The 20,099-nt window shown below is 39.8% G+C and overlaps 7 protein-coding genes across 12 annotated transcripts; 3 read left to right on the forward strand and 4 right to left on the reverse strand.

Annotated features, from left to right (window-relative positions):
- Window positions 1–190: 190 nt before the first annotated feature.
- LOC136411184 (protein DEK-like) lies at window positions 191–5,408 on the reverse strand. 6 transcript variants are annotated; one of them, XM_066393662.1, is made up of 8 exons: window positions 5,036–5,408; window positions 3,903–4,667; window positions 3,679–3,850; window positions 2,757–2,846; window positions 1,448–1,602; window positions 1,277–1,398; window positions 945–1,227; window positions 191–734 (listed from the first exon to the last, which is right to left on the reverse strand). In XM_066393662.1, the coding sequence occupies exons 1-8, from the start codon at window positions 5,087–5,089 to the stop codon at window positions 720–722; spliced, it is 1,656 nt and encodes a 551-aa protein (XP_066249759.1). In that variant the 5' UTR covers window positions 5,090–5,408; the 3' UTR covers window positions 191–719. The 6 variants fall into 6 exon arrangements, with proteins under 6 accessions (XP_066249759.1, XP_066249758.1, XP_066249761.1 ...); XM_066393661.1 differs by having other exon boundaries at window positions 1,448–1,623; window positions 5,036–5,407; XM_066393664.1 differs by having other exon boundaries at window positions 2,757–2,822; window positions 5,036–5,406.
- A 315-nt stretch (window positions 5,409–5,723) lies between these two features.
- On the reverse strand, window positions 5,724–6,412 carry LOC136410844 (small ribosomal subunit protein uS10-like). The gene is made up of 3 exons (XM_066393199.1): window positions 6,266–6,412; window positions 5,955–6,214; window positions 5,724–5,903 (listed from the first exon to the last, which is right to left on the reverse strand). The coding sequence occupies exons 1-3, from the start codon at window positions 6,266–6,268 to the stop codon at window positions 5,780–5,782; spliced, it is 387 nt and encodes a 128-aa protein (XP_066249296.1). The 5' UTR covers window positions 6,269–6,412; the 3' UTR covers window positions 5,724–5,779.
- Window positions 6,413–6,638: 226 nt separating this feature from the next.
- Window positions 6,639–8,329, forward strand: eIF2alpha (eukaryotic translation initiation factor 2 subunit alpha). The gene is made up of 7 exons (XM_066393198.1): window positions 6,639–6,769; window positions 6,851–7,103; window positions 7,156–7,378; window positions 7,435–7,667; window positions 7,718–7,833; window positions 7,888–8,004; window positions 8,063–8,329. Exons 2-7 carry the CDS (start codon window positions 6,857–6,859, stop codon window positions 8,135–8,137), a joined length of 1,011 nt encoding a protein of 336 aa, XP_066249295.1. The 5' UTR covers window positions 6,639–6,769; window positions 6,851–6,856; the 3' UTR covers window positions 8,138–8,329.
- Window positions 8,330–9,049: 720 nt separating this feature from the next.
- LOC136410666 (tripartite motif-containing protein 2-like) lies at window positions 9,050–11,485 on the forward strand. The gene is made up of 5 exons (XM_066392928.1): window positions 9,050–9,259; window positions 9,527–9,691; window positions 9,739–9,985; window positions 10,033–11,220; window positions 11,271–11,485. The coding sequence occupies exons 1-5, from the start codon at window positions 9,096–9,098 to the stop codon at window positions 11,412–11,414; spliced, it is 1,908 nt and encodes a 635-aa protein (XP_066249025.1). The 5' UTR covers window positions 9,050–9,095; the 3' UTR covers window positions 11,415–11,485.
- On the reverse strand, window positions 11,435–15,191 carry LOC136410682 (uncharacterized). The gene is made up of 7 exons (XM_066392952.1): window positions 14,910–15,191; window positions 12,896–13,012; window positions 12,708–12,841; window positions 12,509–12,653; window positions 12,271–12,459; window positions 12,065–12,214; window positions 11,435–11,985 (listed from the first exon to the last, which is right to left on the reverse strand). The coding sequence occupies exons 2-7, from the start codon at window positions 13,009–13,011 to the stop codon at window positions 11,901–11,903; spliced, it is 819 nt and encodes a 272-aa protein (XP_066249049.1). The 5' UTR covers window position 13,012; window positions 14,910–15,191; the 3' UTR covers window positions 11,435–11,900.
- Window positions 15,192–15,271: 80 nt separating this feature from the next.
- On the forward strand, window positions 15,272–17,954 carry LOC136410672 (probable cytochrome P450 6a23). The gene is made up of 5 exons (XM_066392937.1): window positions 15,272–15,454; window positions 15,508–15,689; window positions 16,281–16,581; window positions 16,641–16,814; window positions 16,965–17,954. Exons 1-5 carry the CDS (start codon window positions 15,318–15,320, stop codon window positions 17,674–17,676), a joined length of 1,506 nt encoding a protein of 501 aa, XP_066249034.1. The 5' UTR covers window positions 15,272–15,317; the 3' UTR covers window positions 17,677–17,954.
- Window positions 17,955–18,378: 424 nt separating this feature from the next.
- On the reverse strand, window positions 18,379–19,883 carry Rab19 (RAS oncogene family member Rab19). Its single transcript, XM_066392953.1, has 4 exons — window positions 19,587–19,883; window positions 19,407–19,534; window positions 19,145–19,358; window positions 18,379–19,097 (listed from the first exon to the last, which is right to left on the reverse strand). The coding sequence occupies exons 1-4, from the start codon at window positions 19,797–19,799 to the stop codon at window positions 18,990–18,992; spliced, it is 663 nt and encodes a 220-aa protein (XP_066249050.1). The 5' UTR covers window positions 19,800–19,883; the 3' UTR covers window positions 18,379–18,989.
- Window positions 19,884–20,099: the final 216 nt, after the last annotated feature.

Raw genomic sequence — 20,099 nt, forward strand, 5'->3', positions numbered from 1 at the left:
TCTTAAAGGTCTCTTAAAAAGGAAATAATTAATAAAAATGACCCGGAATTTTAAAAACCGTGTCGCAAGTACGCAAATGCGGATAGCTGTCAGGAACCGCTCCGTTAGTGCTGGCCACAGCACTTCGAATAATTACTATCGGCAGCGTAGACTAAGTCGAAAATTGTACAGGCAAAGTCAAACAAAGCGGTCATTCCTCAGTTTTGTTATATTTTTTTTAAATTCTCTTTGTTTAAACAAATATAAGAAATATGTATCTGCTAATATAATACTAACGACTACTCAATATTCATTCAATTTTACCATTTTAAAAAACGCTTTTGGTAGTTTTTGAAATCAACAAAAAACGGCTACTCACTGAAGTTTAAAAAAAAATCCACTCAATTGAACAACCATAGGAATAGTAGACAATTAAAACACTTTACAGCAATGGGGGTTTCTCTTCGCGGGAATGGCCGTGAAGACCTGCACGCGCACGCGCGCACTCTCCGAGCACCACTCGACACAATGTAACCTAATTTTTACAAAAAAAAAAAAAACATCATAATGCAGTAAAAATAATAGAAACGCGTGTAAGTATTGTAAGGGAGGGCGTTAAAACCGAACCGAAACCCTTATTGAGACGACGAAACTGGATTTTGTACTTAAAGAGCGAAACGGTGGCCGTGTTGATCATAATCAGACAAATTAAGTTGCTTTCAGCGTCTAGGTAGTGCAGTTCACGTTGATATAAGCTGGAAAAATGACAATTGATTAAAACAAAAGGTAAAATCATGTGACAAGGGTGGAAAAATCGCAAGAGTAAAAAAAATTGACAATCACATAGAAAATAAGACATTTTTCCACCAATAAAATTGTTGCGAGTCACTTTCAGGCTTTATCTTGTCTGCAATCACTAGTGCCAAGCCTCATGGTGTTACAGCAAGACTCAACACAATACTTACCGATTTGACTGTGGATTTAATAAAGCTTTTCCTAGCGGTAAGATCAAAGTCCGGATAATTGTCGTACACCCTCTGACACACAGTTTTCATGGTGATTTCTTCCAGATTGGCCCCGTCGAGAACGTCTTTGATAAAGGCCTTGATGTCGTCATCTGAGGGCGGCTCGTTAACCTTCGCCTTTTTCTTGGCCAAGGGCTCGTCTTCCGACGAACTTCCCTCGTCCATCCTCTCTTCCTCTTCCTCCTCCTCCTCCTCTGAGGACACGTCCTTGGCTTTACGTCCCCTGAAAACTTCAATAGTGACACAATTTTCTGCGGTTGATTTCAACCGACCTTCGCCCTTTAGCACGCGGCGCACTGGCAGCGGCCGCCTTGGTCGGCCGTCCCCGGCGCTTCGATTTGGACTTGCTATTTGATTTGGTGATGGATTTCCTGCGCTTCGTCTTCGGTGCGTCCTAAACAAAGACGGTGGAGGAGATAAATCGAGCAAGAGAGAGCACTTACGTCGCTCTCGTCGGAGGATCCTTCAGTGAGACTGGCCTCGTCCTCGTCGGAGGAGCCGCCCTTCCGGGGACGGCCTCGTTTGCGCTTGCGGGGCTTGTCGTCGCTGCCCTCAGACACGTCACCCGGCTTGAAGTCCTCGTCGCTGGAGCTCTCGTCTTTAAGATTAGCCCGTTTACCTATACGTGGTTTGTCAAAAGTGTTTTGCACTAATCTACGGCTAATCACGCGCGATCAATCCCCGAGGGTGCAGTTTGCGACAAGAAGAAACACTGGCAACCCCGCCGCTATGGCAGGTGTAGACTTTAGCATTTACAGCTAGGATTGCAGCCGTGTCAACCTCTTGAAATATCAAAAATTACGTTGATTCTTCATTATCACTGAAGGCAAGTGTCTTAAGAATCATTCTGACGTCAGCACCATTCAACAATCAATGGAAGTACGAGACGTCACAATAAGACTTCGATGTGACTTTGCTAATAGGAAACCTGAATTATATTACAAATGAAGCGAAATCGACGATTATTATACGGTTGACAACAACTGCTGGGATGCCGCGATTACACTTCCAAAGACCACAACCGATGCATTTGTTAAAGAAAAGTTAAAAAATTAAAAAAGCTGGCAACCCTGGAAACTGACACTATATTTCCAAATTCTCTTGAAAAGATATAGAGCCCTAACCAGACAAAAGCATCAATTTGTATAATTCTTTTCAGCTGGTGAGGGTTTGATTCTCGGTAAAATAACCGAAAACACGTTGAAAACATAAAAAGTAGAAAAATGACAGAATTTTTCATTATTACTCATGTTTCTGGCATATAGTGTCACTTTATGCTCTACGACTAGACTAAGACAACCAGGGTTACCACAATTACATTACCAAAACCAAGGACAATAGAAACCTTATAGGACTGTATATGGCGCATTTGCAGTCTCGTAGTAGTGCGCAATCCTATAATACTTCAAATACCCTTGACCAGAGACCACTACAATGCAATACGGCGCTCAACACGTAAAAACACTTGGCATTCCTAATGGAACTCTTTGTCATAAATTGACAGCTTCTCCATCCAGGGTTATCCCAAATGACGAACTAGGCAATTCAAAGAGTGCGTACCAAGTGCGACAAATTGAACGTTTTTTTCCACTTGTTTTTGTCTTACTGCGACATTTTGCAACGCCATCTTGTCGCACCTGGGTTAATTATAGAGGGGAACATTCTCATTGACCAATCCGAATGCAGTTAAATCAAGCAAAAATGGATAATGCGCAACGAGCAATGATTAATGAGAGCTATGAAAGGGGGTACCTTTGTCTCGTTTAGCCCGAGATGTGTGCCGTTCATCACTGGAATAATCGTCGTGCGACGAATACCCTACAGACAAACATTGTATTAGGCCTAAAAGACAGGTTTTTCGGTGTACTGTGTGTCTGCGGAGTAGCGTTGCTGTCGCAACTGTCAAAGTTACTCAGTTGGAAGTTGTCAACCAATAGTATGAAGATGAAAAAAGTTTGTTCCTTATGAAAACCAAAAATCTAACACATGTCACGCTCTATATTTCGATTTTCTGCTCGCAACTGAGCCAACATAACATGTTTATGTTTAACCCACATTTAACTTAACAACTCACATTATTGCTATTTATTATGTGTATTATCAACCATTTTAAGTCTGGTTTAACAAAGTAGGACCAACGTTACTTACTATGTCGAACAATCGACATTATTTTTAACCTTTTTAAATATTTTTTAAAGAGTTTCTGAAATATTAGTAAGATGAATAGTTTCTTATCTACTTTTGAGGATGAAAAATAATCATGTACCCTCAAAAATGAATCTGAATTAACATTTGAAATCTCTTTTATGGTGAATTTTCTCCAACTAAAAATCTAATTTAAATCATCAATTTCGAATTTAATCGAATAATAATCGAATAATCGTATTTAAATCATCACCTGTTTACTTAGTTCCTGTTCAGATCATAAAAACTACATCATATTCTACTTCCTTTTGAATGCAAAAACATAATTGATTTTGAAGTATTTTTTAGGTAAAAGAATTGCAATTTCTTACCCTCAAAAACTAACCTAAATTAACCTACTTCCACTGCCAAAGATCATTTTATATTCACATAAACTACCTAAATTTAGCCTTCATTAGCTTTTTTCCCGTATTAAACCTCTTCATACTATTGGTCAACAAAAATGACACAAACCACACAAATAACCTACCTCTGTTATTGGCTCTCACTGCTGAGGCCCTCTTTGGACGCCCAGTGCCCCCCACAGGCTTTCCAGAATCTTTAGGCTCCACCAGAAATTCCATTATCTTCTCAACCAACTCTTCTTTAGTGCCTGTTTTGGACAAATCCAAAATCTCACAAATGGTTTTCAGAACTTTCACCTAAAATTCACAATTTACATCTTTGCCTTTAAAATAACAACACTACACCCACCTCATTCTTCTTCAAAGAATCCACCTTTTTGGTGTAATCATCAGAGTCTTTGTTGAAGGGAAAACCGTTAAATTTGCGAATGTTCTTTTTAAAGTGGACCTTATTTGTGACAGCATTAAAAAGCAGCTTGTGCAGATATTTGAGATCATCATTTTTGAAGCGGGTTATTGAAGCTTCGACTCGAGGGATTTCTCCTAGTGCTGTGCCTTTACCCTCCTCAAACTCCACTACTGTGGATTCAGGTTTCTTTATATCTTCTTCAAATCTCTGAACATTTTTGCGCTCCCGTTTGCCTGTGGTTTCAAGGGGTTGATCCAGTAGAGGTACTCCTTTTTTGTCAGATTTCTCTTCTTCTTCTCCTTTCAACGCCTCCTCTTCTTCTTCTTCTTCTTCTTCATCCTCTTTCTCACTTGACAGCTTCTCTTTCTTTGACTCCTTGTCATTTAACTTTGCTTCATCCTCTTTCTTTGGTTCAGGTTCCTCCTTGCCATTCTCTGACTTTTCCTCAGTTTTCTCCACTTTTTCACTCACTTCTTTTTCAGATTTTTCCATCTTAGGTTCAGCCGAGGTATCAGCATCATCATTAGGTTTGCTAGCAGTCTCATGATCTGACTCGCCTTCAGTACTTTCCTCCTTCGGTTTGTCATCAATGGGAGAGGCAACATTGTTCTCTATTGGTTTCGAGACTGAGGTCTCTTTACTCTCAACTGAATCTTGGGATGAGTCATCTGTACTATGGTTATCAGTGACGGTCTTGTCATTTATCTGAAATGAAAATTTATTTGAAAATACTTAGGATTTATTGTTGTAGGCCAATGTTTACTATCATAAAACATGTGTCCTTATACATGGGCTGCATAATATAATCAATAGCTTTGGGGGCTTGTGTGAGGTCAGTTAAAGGTCGCAGATTAATAAAGTGTTAAGGTTTTAAGGGAAATGTTGCGACTTTATTGGGAAAAACGTTTTCCCGCTTTTTCCGACAACAACACGCCATATTGGTTGGCACCTCCGCAAACACAACATTTCTTTGGGTACAAGGCCCCGATCTGAGTAAAATAAAAGCAGGGTGCGAAGCCCCATCAAGCCCACAAACTACGACAAAAAAAAAGTGCCCCCAGGGCTCCACTTACCTCTGACAAGCCGCTTTTTACAGAGTCCCCTTCGGTGGACATCGCAAATGTCATATACGGCGTCCAGCAATAATGGCCGTCCAATGGGATAATGGGAAATTAAACGCAATCGCAGTCGGCCAGTTGAGCGGTCGACATGGGAGCCCTTGTGGAACGACCGCGACTCTACTGGGCTACAGCGCAAGCCTCGAGGTTCTACGTTTCGTGCAAATGTTGTTTCCGAGTCTTTAAAGGGGCCGACAGTGATTTCACCATTCGGGTCTTTGCTGGGGGGGTTAAAAATATCGAATAAGGGTCCACAATAATGCTAAATTGATGAGTTTTTGAAAAAATGCCGATGATAAACCGCGGAGGCAAATGCGTCAATGCCACAACTGTCAGATGTCAAAATCAGAAAACAACAATGATGGTGTCAGAGTAATTGATAAGATTTAATTTTGGAGATTATTACTATTTTGAGGATGAAAGAAATGCATTTAAATGACATCTCAGTACATATTAAACAAAGTTGCTTGCTTATAAAGCATAATTAAGAGTTTTTTGAAAGAATTACATGTTCAAATTGTAGACCAAAAGTGGGAGACTTGTATTATCTATCTTTGTCTAACATATTGAAAAACGCTTAAGTAAACGAAGAAATTTAATATATTCGCCATTTTTAATCTCAAATTAATAATGAAACTAATAATTGATTTTTCAATTTTTATTCATTTTTCATTAATTGAAAACATAGAAAATAAAACTTTAAGCATCTGCAATGGTAACCTCAACTTCGACACCAGGCTCAATATTAATTGATGTAATTTGCTTCACAATCTCTGAAGGAGAGTGCAGATCGATCACCCTCTTGTGGATCCTCATTTGAAACCTACAAAAGAATAATCACAAAAATAAATTCGTAAATTTAGCTCTAAAATACCTGTCCCAAGTCTTGGATCCCTCTCCGCATGGTGTCTTCCTTGTAGTAATCCTCAAGATCTTATTTGGCAACCTTACAGGCCCCTTAACTCGTAACTTCTGCTTTTTGGCAGCATCAATGAGATCTGAGCACACCTTCTCCAGAGACTTCACGTTACGTGACGTGAGGGTGATACGAATACGATGAATGGGAGCCAAATCTTGCCCTGGTTTCTCAGGGTTCACATCTTTGCTGGCCTGGAATTTCGGAATGGCGGAATCCTGAAATAAGAGATTGTTAGGGGGTAATTATGAATGTCAATGGCTGTTTACCATAGTGGGCTTTTTTTCTGGCCGAATTTAGTTTTAGTACCAGTACTAAAGCAAAGAAATCTGGATGTTTTCAACTACAGCGTTGACATAAAAAGAACGTGTCGAAAAATAAGGTTATGATATGTAATGCATTTATAGAGATGTGGCTGACTATATGTAAACAAGTTTATTTGTTATTTATTTTTGTTTAGAAGCAATAATACGGTTTCTAGTATATTCTAACCAAGAATCACATAATGTCTTGATTTTGACTTAATTGGGTATTTGCCATAATGTACAATACCCAAATTTCAAGTGAATTTTGTTTTAATCTTCATTGTGTACATTGTCTCATCAGAAATTCTCTTCTAAAATTCAATCGATAATTTATCATTATTAGCTATCATCCGTATTTTCTAAACCGGATTGTAATTATCTTTTCCAAAAATACCCAAGTTTCAGTTATTTTCAAGATTAAAAAGGCCTAAAATTTGAAAATTGCTTCCTCTGTTTGAATAGATACAGGTAAATTTCCAAGAACTCCCTAGAGGCTCACAAAGTGAAATTTATGTTTCTACCCTAACCTCAAACCAAACATATTTTCAGCTAAAAATGCCCCTTTCGTGTCGATTTTACAAAGAAAAGTACCCCGAAGTTGAAGATGTAGTCATGGTCAATGTGCGCGCTATCGCCGAAATGGGGGCCTATGTGCACTTGCTTGAATATAATAATATTGAAGGCATGATTTTGCTTTCCGAACTCTCAAGAAGACGTATCAGGTCTATTAACAAGCTCATTAGAGTGGGCAAGACTGAGCCTGTAGTGGTTATTAGAGTGGACAAAGAAAAGGGCTATATCGGTAAGTTTTTCTATTCTTTTTTTCAGGATGATTTCTTAATGTAGTTCATCAGACTTATCAAAAAGAAGAGTGAGCGCTGAAGACGTCGAAAAATGCACTGAAAGGTTTGCCAAAGCCAAGGCAGTGAATTCAATTCTTAGACATGTAGCTGAATTGCTCAAATATGAGTCTGACGACCAGCTAGAGGAACTTTACCAGAAGACTGCATGGCATTTTGAGGAGAAATACAAGAAAAACAAGGCTTCAGCCTATGATTTCTTTAAGCAGGCTGTGGCGTAAGTTATCCACTTTGAGCTTTTAAATACCTCTTTACTATCTTTAAATCTGTCAGAGACCCGAGCATATTAGCTGAATGTGAATTAGATGACAAAACTAAAGAAGTACTCCTCAGCAACATCAAACGTAAACTTACCTCTCAAGCTGTAAAAATCAGGGCTGATATTGAGTGTGCCTGCTATGGATATGAGGGTATTGATGCAGTTAAAACTGCTCTTAAGACAGGGCTTGCTTTGTCCACCGAAGAGTTGCCTATTAGAATCAATTTAATAGCCCCTCCACTCTATGGTTAGTTTTATCCATTTGTCTGTGATTTGTTTCCTGTAACATTGTTGTAGTAATGACCACCTCAACTCCGGAAAAACAAGATGGTTTGAGGATACTAAACGAAGCCATTGAGGTTATAAAGAAGTCAATAGGGGACTTGGGTGGGGTGTTCACTATTCAAATGGCGGTAAGGGTTGAGATTCAAACGTCTTAAAAAAATGTTTATATTTTGTGTTTTTAGCCTAAAGTAGTAACTGCTACTGATGAGGCTGACCTTGCTAAGCAGATGGAAAGAGCCGAAATGGAGAATACAGAAGTCGCGGGAGATGACGATGATGAGGACGAGGAAGAGGCCCAGGTTCGCTATTGTTTAAGGGTAATTAAGATTGTCCTCATATTATTTGTTGCTTATTCAGGCGTCTAGTGAGGATGAAGATGAGCCAGGCCTCAAAAATGGTGAAGACGGAGGCAACACCGACGATGAAGACTAGACGCCAATCTTCTGTGCGTTAATCTCGGGGTTTTTCATCTAAGAGAGAGTTTTCACTTGATAACTTTCGTGATTGTGCCTGGTGCACAGACCCAATTTAGCTTAATACTTTTATATATTTATTTCGGTATAGTCCTGAAAATGGTGGTTTCGTATGTCGCCTTTATGACAATTAAATATCTAAATACAAGAACGTTGGTGTTTGATTTGATTTTTTTTCTCAAATCCCCTGCAGTAACACTGACAGACCTGAATGTAGGAAATCAATTATCGAGGTTCGCGTTTAATGATAAAAAAGTAAAATTTTGAGGGTTTTCTTATAAATAAATCAAGTTAGATTACTCACAAGATTTGAGCCCTAACGTACAACTGGTTGCCTAGTATGGACCATACGAAACGAAGATTAAAATTTAAGCCTGAATTAAAAACTTAAACGGGCTTTTAACGATAAGATTTTCTGGAATTTTCTATTCTTCATCCTTCAAGTCCCCTTTTGCGGGGTATAGCTCCTTTTTGGTATGCGTCACAATTAATTTACAACTTCAATTTAAATCCACTTAAAATGACGAATATTTGAAATTGGCCAAGTGAAAATGAAAAAAAATGCGGTTCGTGTATTTATTTGCCTCTAATTTCTTTGATAATCATTAAACATATTTTCATCCTTTCACACAAGCGGTGTTTTCATATTGCAGCTTTAGATGTAGAAATATCAATAATATCGGATATTGATTTCATATCAATAAACACAATAATGACAACTTTAATCCCTGATAATCCAGCCACAATAACATACTTAAAAAAGACAATATCGACGATTTATCAGGACTTGAAACTTACTGATTTGGTTAGGTACCACGTAGACGATGTCAACAGCGTCGATATTATTTAAGGCAGAGCGCAGTTATTCCGTTTTTTCGGGACTGATTCGTTAACCGTAAAGTGAATTGAAAATAACGATGAGTGATGTTGTTAGTAAAACTGTTTCCACTTTCGAAAGAAGTAAGGATAATAGAGTGCAAGTGAGACGCTTCAAGAAAAGTGCCTCTCTGAAGTTGAAAGTGAGCGATGGAAATGGGAGCATTGGTAGTACTTTTGACGCCTCCAATGGAGTCAAACAAAGGTTTTGATAGAACAACATTAGTATTAGAAAGTTCCTGAAGTTTTTGTCTATGAAATACTATTCATTTCAAATTTAAATATTGGCGCGTCTCCTGAATAAGTAAGTTAGTACAAGATGGCGCTAAGGAAAGCTTAAAAACAGCTCTTTTACAGGAGCACAGAGTGTATATAAAGTAAAGAGTGTACACAAAGAATTCGATGACTAGACGTATTTAATGCACTCAAAAATTTCATTACTAAGTGTTCTTAATCATATTCTAAATTCCAGCGACTCCTTTCCAGCCTTAGAGGAACTACTTGAATGCGGTATTTGCCTAGAAAGGCTCTCCCATCCTCGCATGTTGCCCTGCCAGCATACGTTTTGCCTCATCTGCCTCAAATCCCACGTCACGTCTAAGAATCTGCGATTAGCGGCACACAATGATTCTTTTAGGTTTGTAAACCCTAGTTGAACCCACCAAATTTTATTTGAATCGGCAGAAATCAGAGACATCTAACTTTCGACAACGAGGTGAAAAGCATGTCTTGTCCGATATGCCAGAAGCAGATACCCTTGGCGGAGGGCATCGCCTCACTAGAGAAACTCCCGAAGAACTTGTACCTCGAGTCTTTGTTGAAAGTGGTGGAGAAGTCGCCCTCGTCCCCAAAGGTGATGGAGAACTACCGGTGCGTCAATTGTCAGATGGTGTCCGTCCAACAGGAGCAAGTGTGCCAGCATTGCATGCAGGTATTTGATGTTATAAGTATTGGAGCTTTAATAAGTGAGTTTCTCAGATATTCTGCAGCGTATGCTGGAACGTGCACCTGGCAGAATTGAATAACAACTTGTCGATACTTATGCGACAGCTCAGCGAATCAGAACAGCGCCTTACGCACAAGTACGACAATTTTTTGACCAGATGTGAGACTTTAGAGGAGAAAGTAGACAAAGCCACTAAACTTAAAATAGAGACGATAAAGAGGGACGAGAGGCAGGTGCTAGAAGAGATCGGCAGCATAAAGAAAGAGGCTGGGGTAACTTCAGACATCCTCCTAAATAGTATTGGGCAGCTCAAGGGGGACATTGAGATGCGCAGCAAGGAGGGAACCAACCAAGTCACAACTTACTTGAACTTCCATAAAGAGACTTCAAAGATTTTGGATCAGGTGGGATATTTTGGGGAGGCCCGAATTACTTTTGATCCGGACGCTTTTAAATTGGAACAAATATCTGAGGGAATTTACAACGATGAGGAGGAACCGCAGCAGCAAAGTTTCTCTTTGGTAACGAACCCCTTTGAAAGCATCGATTCAATGACCAAACACTACAAGGCCAGATCTTTCATGCCAAAGCTCGTTTGGAACAAGTGTCCTAGGCCTGCGGGCCTAGGAATCTCTCCCTGGGACGAAAGCAGACTGTACATTGCAGCTACGGACAGCAACTACGTACTGATCCTCGACAGAAGCAGGTTTAAACTTGTTGATCGTCTCATGCATGCAGATATGATTTGTCCTGCAGGCCTCGCATTTTGGGCCAATAAGAAAGAGGTCTTTGTCTCTGACAAATGGAAGCACTGGGTGCACGTCTTCTCCAGCGAGGGGGAACATCTGCGTAGCTTCACAGGATTAAAAATGCGCAGTCCCGACGGCATTGCGATAGGCCCCAATGAGGAGCTTGTAGTATGCGACACTGGTAACGATAGAATCCTCTTAGTTGACCCCATCACTGGCGAGAAACTAGGAGTCATTGGCGCGCAGCACGGAATCACGCAGCTCAACTTCCCCACCAGTGTCACAGTATTCGGACCTGATATTATCGTAGCCGACTCTGGCAATAATAGAGTTAAAAGGTATAACCTCAAGGGGGAGCTACTGCAGGAAATAGGATCTTTTGGGAAAAACCCGGGACAGTTCCGGTCGGCTGAGGTAGTAGCAGTCGACTCCAAGGGATTTATTCTAGTGGGAGATGCGGGGAATGCAAGGGTAGGTTTTAGGGAGAGTTTTTCAGAGGTTTAACCTTTGATTTCAAGCAGATTCAAGTATTCACCCCTGATGGGACTGTGGTGAAAATATTCGGCAGTAAGAGTGGATTTGGATGGGTGTCCGGGCTGCTGGTGACGCCTAAATTAGAGATTATCACCTCGGACAATAAAATGAGGAGCTTGAAGATTTTTTGATGCATATAATGGCGGATATATTCACATAATTGTAGCATTTCAGTCACTTATCTAACCAATAAATGCATGATTGTATTGTAATATAAGTTTGTAATATTTACACTACTTTGTTTACTTTGTCTACAGCCACCCAGACTCTCAGGTGAACCCCAACTGCCATTTTGAACAAACATATCGAAAGCTGCTCAATTCAAAATGGCCGCCTGACGCGACTCTTACGGTCATATTGAATAATTATAACAGCTTTAGTATCGACCTTTTTATACTGATTTACTCATGTTCTACGAACCCTTAAAAACACAAATAAATCCCCCTTTCGCTCTGCACAGTTACCACCCAATTAATAACCTAACTGAGCGGCAAATTTTATGCCTAACTTTGAACCTCAAAGTTTTTTTATATAAGTTAAATTTACCTTAACCCGCACTCGCGCTGACTTAGCTGTAAAATCACATTTTGTTTTTTTTTGGTACGTATAACTTAAGACTACATCGGCGCTCTTGAGGGATTGTACGTGACCTCTTCCACTGGGGCCACCTCATTTGATTTCTCCCCTGCGTCATCATCATGGCTGCAAAATAAAAAACAACGGTTAATCAACAGAACACTTCTTGTGATGTCAGCGAACAGTAATGATGATTAAACTCTACCTGTATCGATTGCGTCTATTCATAAACAGTGATTTAGGACAGTCCTTCATGTAAGGCCAACACTCGCCTGCACCCCCTTCAAGTCCCCTTCCAGCTCTTTCAGCGTTAACATGATCCTGCATCAAATGCGCATATGGAGATTTGCTGGCACTAAAATGGTTTATTTCAAAAAAACTCTTAGACGTCCCCCATAGTCATACACTTACCTCAGGAAAAGTTTAAGCATTTCCCCCAACAGCCCGAAACCACCCAGTGGGTGGGCATGGACTTCGCAGATAGCCCTAAGCAAGCACGCCCTTCCGTCCATTCCGAAGTTTTCCAAAAGTTCCTCTATGGCCACATAGAGTAGTGCTCTTTCGCCCCCTTGGAGGTGACCAGACGTTTCAGGAGGAGACCTGTTACGGCCAGTTAAAACAGTGTTTCAGAGCATTTAAAACAACTGACCTTTTGGCTCTCCGCCTATCCAGCATGTCTCCGATGTAGTCGGCGAAAATTCCACCTGCAGTTCTGCCCATTGATCTGGCCAGTAGAGGGGGCACATCCCCAAAAGGGTTTTCGTTATCTGTTAGGCCCAGTTTGTCAAAGTCGACTGCAATGATTAGTGTAATGTAGGGGCAGCTAATAATTTGAAAAAAATGCTTACTGGTGAATGGGAGGCTAACGGTGAGATTGGAGAAAAACCCTTTAGGAGGGTGTCTAACGAAAGGCATTGACAGAGAGGGGGCGATTATCATAGTGGTTCCTGGGGGCAAGGCCAAGCGCCCGTCTTCTGTGACCCTGCATTTTATTAATGTTGATAAATAAGGGATACAAAATGAAAATCCGGCGTACCATAATATGCGCTTTTGGCGTGACTTTTGCTGCTGCTTTTCGGCCTTAATTCCCACCAAAAAAAAGAGTAGAATTATTGGTTTTATACTGCGCAGCAGGAGGGCATTCTTTAACATCCTGCAACAAGAAAAATTTAATTGCCAAATTAGAAATTATTATTATCATCCCTAAAATGTCCAACTTTTGGATCTGTTCTTATCGCACTTCTTTCGCTTTAAGCATCGGGGTGACGCTGATGGCTTTTGGGCGGCCATTTTTAGGTTCCTTTTTGCTCTATGTTTTGTTTTATAATATTTGATTGAGACATTTAATCATTTAACGTGATTACAATTTATTTGACAAATGCGTCAAAATTTAGTCTAAGGGCCCGCCAAAAAAAAAACCGGAGATGTGTGACGTCATCATCGGTAGTCCACGTTATTGAGAAAGCGCTGGTTCAATATAAAAAGAACTTGAATTTTTACAAATTCAAAAAGCTCTTTTTATATTGAACCAGTTTGTAAGTAACTGCCAATGGGCATTCCTTCACGTGCGCTTCATCATCACCGCATAATAATCTGACCAGGATGGTGTTTAGTGGACAAAAAATGGAGCACTATGAATTAAAAGAGGCGACACATGCCGATTTCCATAACCAGTCTCATTGCGTTCAGGTTCACTGGTTCGATAAATGCCTCGTTCCGAATTCCGTAATACAAATTATTAACAAATAAGCGAGTGGAAGGCAAACAGGTTTGGATGCACCGGCTCGGGTCCGAATTTTCGTGCAGTGGTCACTGTGTCAGTGCGCCAAAAATTTCACTTGTTACACATTCGCCATTTTACAGTATTTTGCAGCCTGTTGAACTAGTTCCTTGTCCAGTAACCCACAAAGAGACTTGTTCGCCAAGAAAGCGAACTTTAGGCTGAAAAAACTGGCTGCGTAGAGATACCAAATACGACACTGGCAGGTTGATTTATTGGTCGTGGACAGAGTCCCGACGTAACCGGAAGGCGCTGCCTCGTTTACCTAGATTACGCCATAAATTATGCAAACCATCTCGAAATGAGATGTTCTGATATATGAATTAACCTTGCAAATTATCATAGGCCTTAAAGTGCCCTAAAGAAATCTAGAGCGAGATATGCGCGACTATAAAAAATGCGAGGGCGTTGAAGCCGCCTTAAAAGGGTTTAATAAAAAAATATCTATCTCCATATGGGGGGTCAGAACAGTTACTGCTCCGATTAAGGCCTGAAGTGAAAAAATGCTCCGTTTTCGTGCGATTTAAATTCACCTCAGGAGGTCGAATTTCTCTCTTGTTGTCACATTAATATTCATTCCTGATGATCGGCGATTGGATTCCGATCATGCAGTGTCAAAATTATTTAAATTTTCGAGCCTCATTACATGCATAATAGCAATTTTCATTTAATTGAACAACTATTGAAGTAGCCGTTAAACAATCATATGAGTAAGGCGATGGAGGTCAAAATGAGACAAAAGCAATTTTTTATAAATTGTTCCTTTCAAACCTCATAGCTTACTAAAAGCACTCACGCCTCACTCTAAAGCCTTAAGCTTGTTCTAAAAATCTTGAAACTTTCATGTTGATTAGCCGACTTAAAGTCCTTTCGCAAGACCGGGTGCAAGCGCGTAACTTTCGAGTCAGGGAATCAGTTAAGATGACAACAATTTTTCAAAAATTCTGGCTTTCAAATTTCGCAACTTACTAAAAGCGCTTATGTCTTACTCGAAAGCCTAAAGTTTGCTTTATAAATCCTGAAAGTTTCATATTGATCGGTCAACTGACCGAGCCGGAGCAGGGCCAAGTTTAGAGGTGTCACTTTCGGGCCAAGAAATCAGTTAAGGCGCCAACACAGTTTAAAAATTTTATATCGTATATTTTATACATTCGAAATTTTATACCTTACTAGAAACGCTTATACCTCACTCAAAAGCCTTAATATTCCGCTATAAACTCACGGATTTGAAAACTGCATATGAATCTCCGAAAAAAATCTCAGACCTTACCTGTCAATATGACCACAATAATCCTCAAATCAAAACCATGGGCGTCCCTATGAGCCTTCCGGACCTAGTACACTTCTGGACAATTACAATCCCTCTTTTTGAACTCAAAATCACAAGTCGCTGATAAACAAATGTCTGCAAAACAAAAAACAAGCGAAATAATTGAAATCGCGCCAAGCGATGAAACAAGCTGAGCATCGGAACGAAGCGCGGACAAAATGCGAGTGACGCGATGAGCACGCTGTTCGCTTGTTCCGAAGATCTGGTCGAGTTTCGAATGCGCTTTGATTGATTAATTGGTGACCACTCTGTATGTAATCGTACGACCTATGGACCCTTGGAGCAAAAGTAACCATTGTACACAACACTGTTAAGCTTTAACATCAACAAAATACGTCAGTCTTTAAGATGTCTTTCTTGTTGGTGGCTGTGCTGCTCCTCTTATTTTTCCTGCTTTTGGTGTTCTATTCCAAATGGCATTACTCTTATTGGAAACGGAAGGGGGTGGCCCAGTTGAATCCGAAATTTTTCTATGGGGATTTGAAGTAAGTTTGCGACGTTTGGGTTTGGGGCGTTTTAATGCGGAAAGTATTTCCAGAGGAGTGTTCACTAAAACAACGGACATCGGGAACTCGTTTAAGGACATTTACTCAAAATTCAAGGACCGTCATCTTGCTTTCGGTGGTATTTTTTGGGGTTTCCAGCCAGTCTTCGTGCCCGTAGATTTGAACTTGATCAAGCAGATTATGGTCAAGGATTTCAATTATTTCCAGGACAGAGGTAAAGATCACATTACGTAACAAACAACTGTGTTGAAATAAAATAATTGACTGATCGTCAATCAATATGGCGACTGTCCTTCGACAGACGAGATGGCGTCAAAGGACCATCGTGAAAATTTGGCAACGGCATAAAGATTTGGGAACAAATTTATCGGGATTTTTAAAGAGATGTGACACTACTCAAATATTAGATCAAAGTGAGCAAAATTTCAGTAAATCAGGATGTTGCTTACCCAATATGACCAAAATTATGGGGTTCTGTTAAGGAGATGTGGTATCATTATAACCCTCAAAAATGTTACGAAAAATAGCGAATTTTCGATGATCTGATAACAGGGCAAGCTAGTGTGGTCCTTAATAAAATTAGGCATTGTTATGGGGAATTTTTTAGATATATTGCACCACTATAACCGGTAAAAATGAAATGAAATCAAACAGAATTTCGAAGAAAACATTTGTTTTGTTGTGATATCTTTATCGAAAAATTGCGGAAATTTGGTAACAGAGCAGTACAGCATCAGCCAATATAGCGTCACATTTCTCAGGAGCTACATTGGATTATTTGTTACAGCCATGATTTTTTTGACAGGTGCATACGTCCACGAAAAAGACCCGTTGACAGTAAACCTGTTTCGAATGGAGGGGGAAGCTTGGAAGAATCTGCGTCAGAAGCTGAGCCCCACCTTTACCTCCAGTCGCATGAAGTTCATGTTTGATACTGTTTATGACAAGGCGGAATTACTGAGAAAGGCGATGCAGTCACGCTTGCGCAACGGAGAGAGCACTTTAAACGTCTCGGTCATGAGCGGGCGCTTCACCATTGACGTAATCGGATCATGCGCGTTCGGGATTGAGTGCGACTCCCTTAATGATCCTCAATGTCTCTTTTTGTATAGTTTGACATTTTGCGTTACTAATTATTGTAGTTTCTGATTGGGCAATTTTTAAGGATGGAGTGCAAAAAGGTCCATAAACCAATGGTGTTAAAACAGTTTATTGAGCACAATTTCCCCAAGAAGCTGCTGGGGTATACTGGATATAAAAGTTTTCCTCAAGCAGAAAAATTCTTCAGGGGAGTCGTTCATGATACTATGGAGTACAGGCAGAAACATGATATATATAGGTAAATGTATTGAGAAATCTGGTAACGTCGGAATAGAAAAACAAGATGGTGGCAATAAAAAATGTCGGCCATTTTGCTGCACTTTTTGCGAGCTATTCAAACGCACAAATGCATCAGTATCGTCACTAATTGTATCGCTTTGTTTTGTAGAAAGGATTTCATGCATTTCTTACTGGAATTGCGTAACACATCAAACTCGATCAAATCCAAAGACCAAACCACTTTGACAGATGACGAGATTCTTGCCCAGTGCTTTGCTTTCCTAATAGCAGGCTTTGACACTTCGTCTGTCACAATGACGTGTGCCCTTTACGAGCTAGCCCGAAAGCAGGACATTCAGAACCAAATGAGAGAGGAGATCCGTCAAGTTCTCACAAAATATGGCGGCAAAATGACGTATGAGGGGCTCAATGAATTGGAGCTCACCGAGAAAGTCATATTAGAGACCCTCAGAAAGTATCCTGTCTTGCCATCAATCCCGCGCATCTGCACCAAGGCCTACAAAGTCCCTAACTCTGACGTAATCCTTGAAAAGGGCACAGCGCTGCAAATCCCTGCAAGGGGTGTTCATATGGACCCGGAATATTACCCGAACCCGGATGAGTTTAATCCGGAGAGGTTCAGCAAGGAGGAGATGGCCAAGAGACCGGACTTCACCCATCTGCCTTTCGGAGATGGGCCGAGGATTTGTATTGGGTCCAGATTTGCTCTTATGCAGACCAAGGCTGGATTAATAGGATTTCTTAGTGATACCAAGTTTACTCTTGCTGAAGGAGATGATTCGGGGGAGTTGCTGTTTAAGCCCAGCATGATGCTGCTCCATCCCCGCAGAGAGATTAAGTTGAGGATTGAAAAAGTGTAAAGACAGTGCTGTTGCCTTCATTATCTATATATAAATTAATGTATCTACGGCTGATTTTATAGGTGAAGCTTAAAATTAGCTCCAAATTAAAAAAAATTATGTTACTAGAAGTTTATTTTCGAACGCAGTTGTACAAAGCAACTGCCTGCCGGCCCATAAGGGCAATGCTAAATTATCGTTAACTGCGTTCAAAAATTATAAATTAATTTTGAGGCATTTGCCTAAATTTTACATTTAGATTGTAATTCTTGAAATAAACATAGCATTAAAATAAATCTGGCAACGGTGCCCTTAATTTTATTTCGAAGTAAACCTATTAAAATTTCTTGATTTTAGTTATATTATTTCTTGATGATGGAGTGACGAAATTATAGATTCTTTTTGGACACGTGACAATACTATGTACAAGATGCACAGAATTTAAACAAAACGAGGAAAAATTCATTGATTTAGCAACAGGGTAATCGAAAGTAATGCTTGACGAAAGTGAACAAAATTATGGCAATTTTTTGAAAATTTGACAACAATGTAACAAATGAATGGATTTTTAAGTAAAACCAGGAACACCTCCGAGATTTGGCAACTAGGTAAACAACAAAGCAACGATATCAAAAGTCGTATTTTTCCCGAGATATGCATTGCGTTGATGCAACACGCCTTTAGTTATCGCTACTACAGTGTGAAGCTAATTCAAAAAGAGAACAATTTTATTAAAAGAGCTTTATTCGTCATTTTTTTAACAAACAACTTACCTAAAACAGTCGCTTAATAAATAAATAATATCTTGACAGTTTTTTAATTAATAAAATTAGGTTTGATTTTATGATTAAGGCTTAAATTATTAATATATTGTTAAATTTAATACCCAGCGAATACCGTAGAATTCTTGAGATGGGTTATAAGGTTACAGATAAAGTTAACAGAGCATTAATAATTCGACCTTAAACCCCGCAACCTGAGATTTGGGCTGCTTCTACAAGAGACAAAAAACCAAGGCATTTAAATGTGAAATAACTAAACTCCGGGTAACCTTAACTACCAGATAGATTCAATTGGGTTAAAATGATATGTTGAAATTAGGGAAGCAAATATTGGCATGATAATTTGAAGGTTATAAAGTTAACAATCTGTTAAAACAATATCATGGTTATTGCTTAAAGCACTTAAATAAATATAAGCAAAAATATACATATTATTGACTTTTGTACCACTGGAAGTTACACTTATCGACTAAAACACGATTGGCTATGAGATTCTGACACTGACACAACTTAAAACTTACATAAGGCACCTGAAACGTGGCTAAAATGGGGCTAAAAAAAATTTTTAGTGCAACTACTGCATGTTGACACTGAGCGGCTTTCACCAAGTTTGACTGTCTCTTCATCATCCTGGCCAAGCATCCCTTTATCTTGGCGTCTCTATATACTATATCGTCAACAAACGTCAAACAGTGAATGAATGTTACCTTGAGCTCAGTTGCTAGACACATAAAGGCTTCCTCAATATTTGAATTGTCTTTGGCACTCGCTTCTAGTACAAAAAGCACCTCTGGCATGTACTGACTTAACGCTTCTGCCTCCTCAAACTCCACCTCTCGGCAGCTCTCTAGGTCAGCTTTATTTCCCACAAGAGCGAGAAGCACGGAATTCCCCGAGTATCTACGCACTTCTTCCACCCACCTATTAGTATACACTTAATACTGAAAATTTATGGAGTTGCCGACTTGCCTGGCTACTGACAGGAAAGAGGACCTCTTGGTGATGTCGTAAACTATGATCACCCCATTGGCAGATCTATAGTAACTCTGAGTGATGGTCCTAAATCGTTCCTGTCCTGCAGTGTCCCATATTTGGAGCTGCAAATCCTCCACTGTGGGACTTGTTTGAGATGAACGTGAGGGGAGTTACCTTGACCTTTTTGCCGTCCACTATAACCGTTTTCATGGAGAAATCCACTCCGATAGTGTTTCCGTGCCTCTCGATGAAGGTGCCGTTTTTGAACCGCTGCACCACGCAGGTTTTACCAGTGCCGCAGTCCCCGATCAATACGATTTTGAACAGAAAGTCGAAGGTTTCATCACTGGGGATTGTCATCAGCGTCGTGGGGTTTCTGCTGCTCATTTTGTACGGGCAAAATAGGGGTTTAAATGGGGTGTATTGGCGACATATTTATTTACATTTTCTAAAAATAGGTTAATTAATTGTCCTCTGTTACAGTGAACTGTCATTGATTGTCTAAACTGAAGGATTTGTATTGTCCTTGTCTCGTTTATGATCTTAGAGAATGACAGTGCGGATCAATAAGTTTAATAGGCTTAGAAGTATTTCTCTACCTAGCCAACAAGAAAGTCACTATTATCTTAAACATCTCAATTCAATTCTCTGGAAACTTAATATTAATGAACAATGTAATAAGGCAAT

Source organism: Euwallacea similis, chromosome 9, assembly GCF_039881205.1.
Source record: "Euwallacea similis isolate ESF13 chromosome 9, ESF131.1, whole genome shotgun sequence".
NCBI lineage: Eukaryota > Metazoa > Arthropoda > Insecta > Coleoptera > Curculionidae > Euwallacea > Euwallacea similis.

What these genes read in the sequence shown, in the direction of transcription:
- LOC136411184 (XM_066393661.1), bottom strand. Translation starts at nt 5,089, where the DNA reads ATGACATTTGCGATGTCCACCGAAGGGGACTCTGTAAAAAGCGGCTTG. An exon ending in AGTGAGAGCCAATAACAGAG is followed by an intron (nt 2,847 to 3,678) that starts GTAGGTTATTTG and finishes CCTGTCTTTTAG; the next exon opens with GCCTAATACAATGTTTGTCT. An exon ending in CCGCGTGCTAAAGGGCGAAG is followed by an intron (nt 1,228 to 1,276) that starts GTCGGTTGAAAT and finishes TGAAGTTTTCAG; the next exon opens with GGGACGTAAAGCCAAGGACG.
- LOC136410844 (XM_066393199.1), bottom strand. An exon ending in GGATCCAAGACTTGGGACAG is followed by an intron (nt 5,904 to 5,954) that starts GTATTTTAGAGC and finishes ATTCTTTTGTAG; the next exon opens with GTTTCAAATGAGGATCCACA.
- eIF2alpha (XM_066393198.1), top strand. Translation starts at nt 6,857, where the DNA reads ATGCCCCTTTCGTGTCGATTTTACAAAGAAAAGTACCCCGAAGTTGAA. An exon ending in TGTTCACTATTCAAATGGCG is followed by an intron (nt 7,834 to 7,887) that starts GTAAGGGTTGAG and finishes TTGTGTTTTTAG; the next exon opens with CCTAAAGTAGTAACTGCTAC. An exon ending in AGGACGAGGAAGAGGCCCAG is followed by an intron (nt 8,005 to 8,062) that starts GTTCGCTATTGT and finishes TTGCTTATTCAG; the next exon opens with GCGTCTAGTGAGGATGAAGA.
- LOC136410666 (XM_066392928.1), top strand. Translation starts at nt 9,096, where the DNA reads ATGAGTGATGTTGTTAGTAAAACTGTTTCCACTTTCGAAAGAAGTAAG. An exon ending in GCACACAATGATTCTTTTAG is followed by an intron (nt 9,692 to 9,738) that starts GTTTGTAAACCC and finishes TTGAATCGGCAG; the next exon opens with AAATCAGAGACATCTAACTT. An exon ending in TGTGCCAGCATTGCATGCAG is followed by an intron (nt 9,986 to 10,032) that starts GTATTTGATGTT and finishes TGAGTTTCTCAG; the next exon opens with ATATTCTGCAGCGTATGCTG.
- LOC136410682 (XM_066392952.1), bottom strand. Translation starts at nt 13,011, where the DNA reads ATGTTAAAGAATGCCCTCCTGCTGCGCAGTATAAAACCAATAATTCTA. An exon ending in CGCCAAAAGCGCATATTATG is followed by an intron (nt 12,842 to 12,895) that starts GTACGCCGGATT and finishes AATAAAATGCAG; the next exon opens with GGTCACAGAAGACGGGCGCT. An exon ending in GATAGGCGGAGAGCCAAAAG is followed by an intron (nt 12,460 to 12,508) that starts GTCAGTTGTTTT and finishes TGGCCGTAACAG; the next exon opens with GTCTCCTCCTGAAACGTCTG.
- LOC136410672 (XM_066392937.1), top strand. Translation starts at nt 15,318, where the DNA reads ATGTCTTTCTTGTTGGTGGCTGTGCTGCTCCTCTTATTTTTCCTGCTT. An exon ending in GATCCTCAATGTCTCTTTTT is followed by an intron (nt 16,582 to 16,640) that starts GTATAGTTTGAC and finishes GCAATTTTTAAG; the next exon opens with GATGGAGTGCAAAAAGGTCC. An exon ending in CAGAAACATGATATATATAG is followed by an intron (nt 16,815 to 16,964) that starts GTAAATGTATTG and finishes TTTGTTTTGTAG; the next exon opens with AAAGGATTTCATGCATTTCT.
- Rab19 (XM_066392953.1), bottom strand. Translation starts at nt 19,799, where the DNA reads ATGAGCAGCAGAAACCCCACGACGCTGATGACAATCCCCAGTGATGAA. An exon ending in TCTTTCCTGTCAGTAGCCAG is followed by an intron (nt 19,359 to 19,406) that starts GCAAGTCGGCAA and finishes GTATACTAATAG; the next exon opens with GTGGGTGGAAGAAGTGCGTA. An exon ending in GTCTAGCAACTGAGCTCAAG is followed by an intron (nt 19,098 to 19,144) that starts GTAACATTCATT and finishes TATAGTATATAG; the next exon opens with AGACGCCAAGATAAAGGGAT.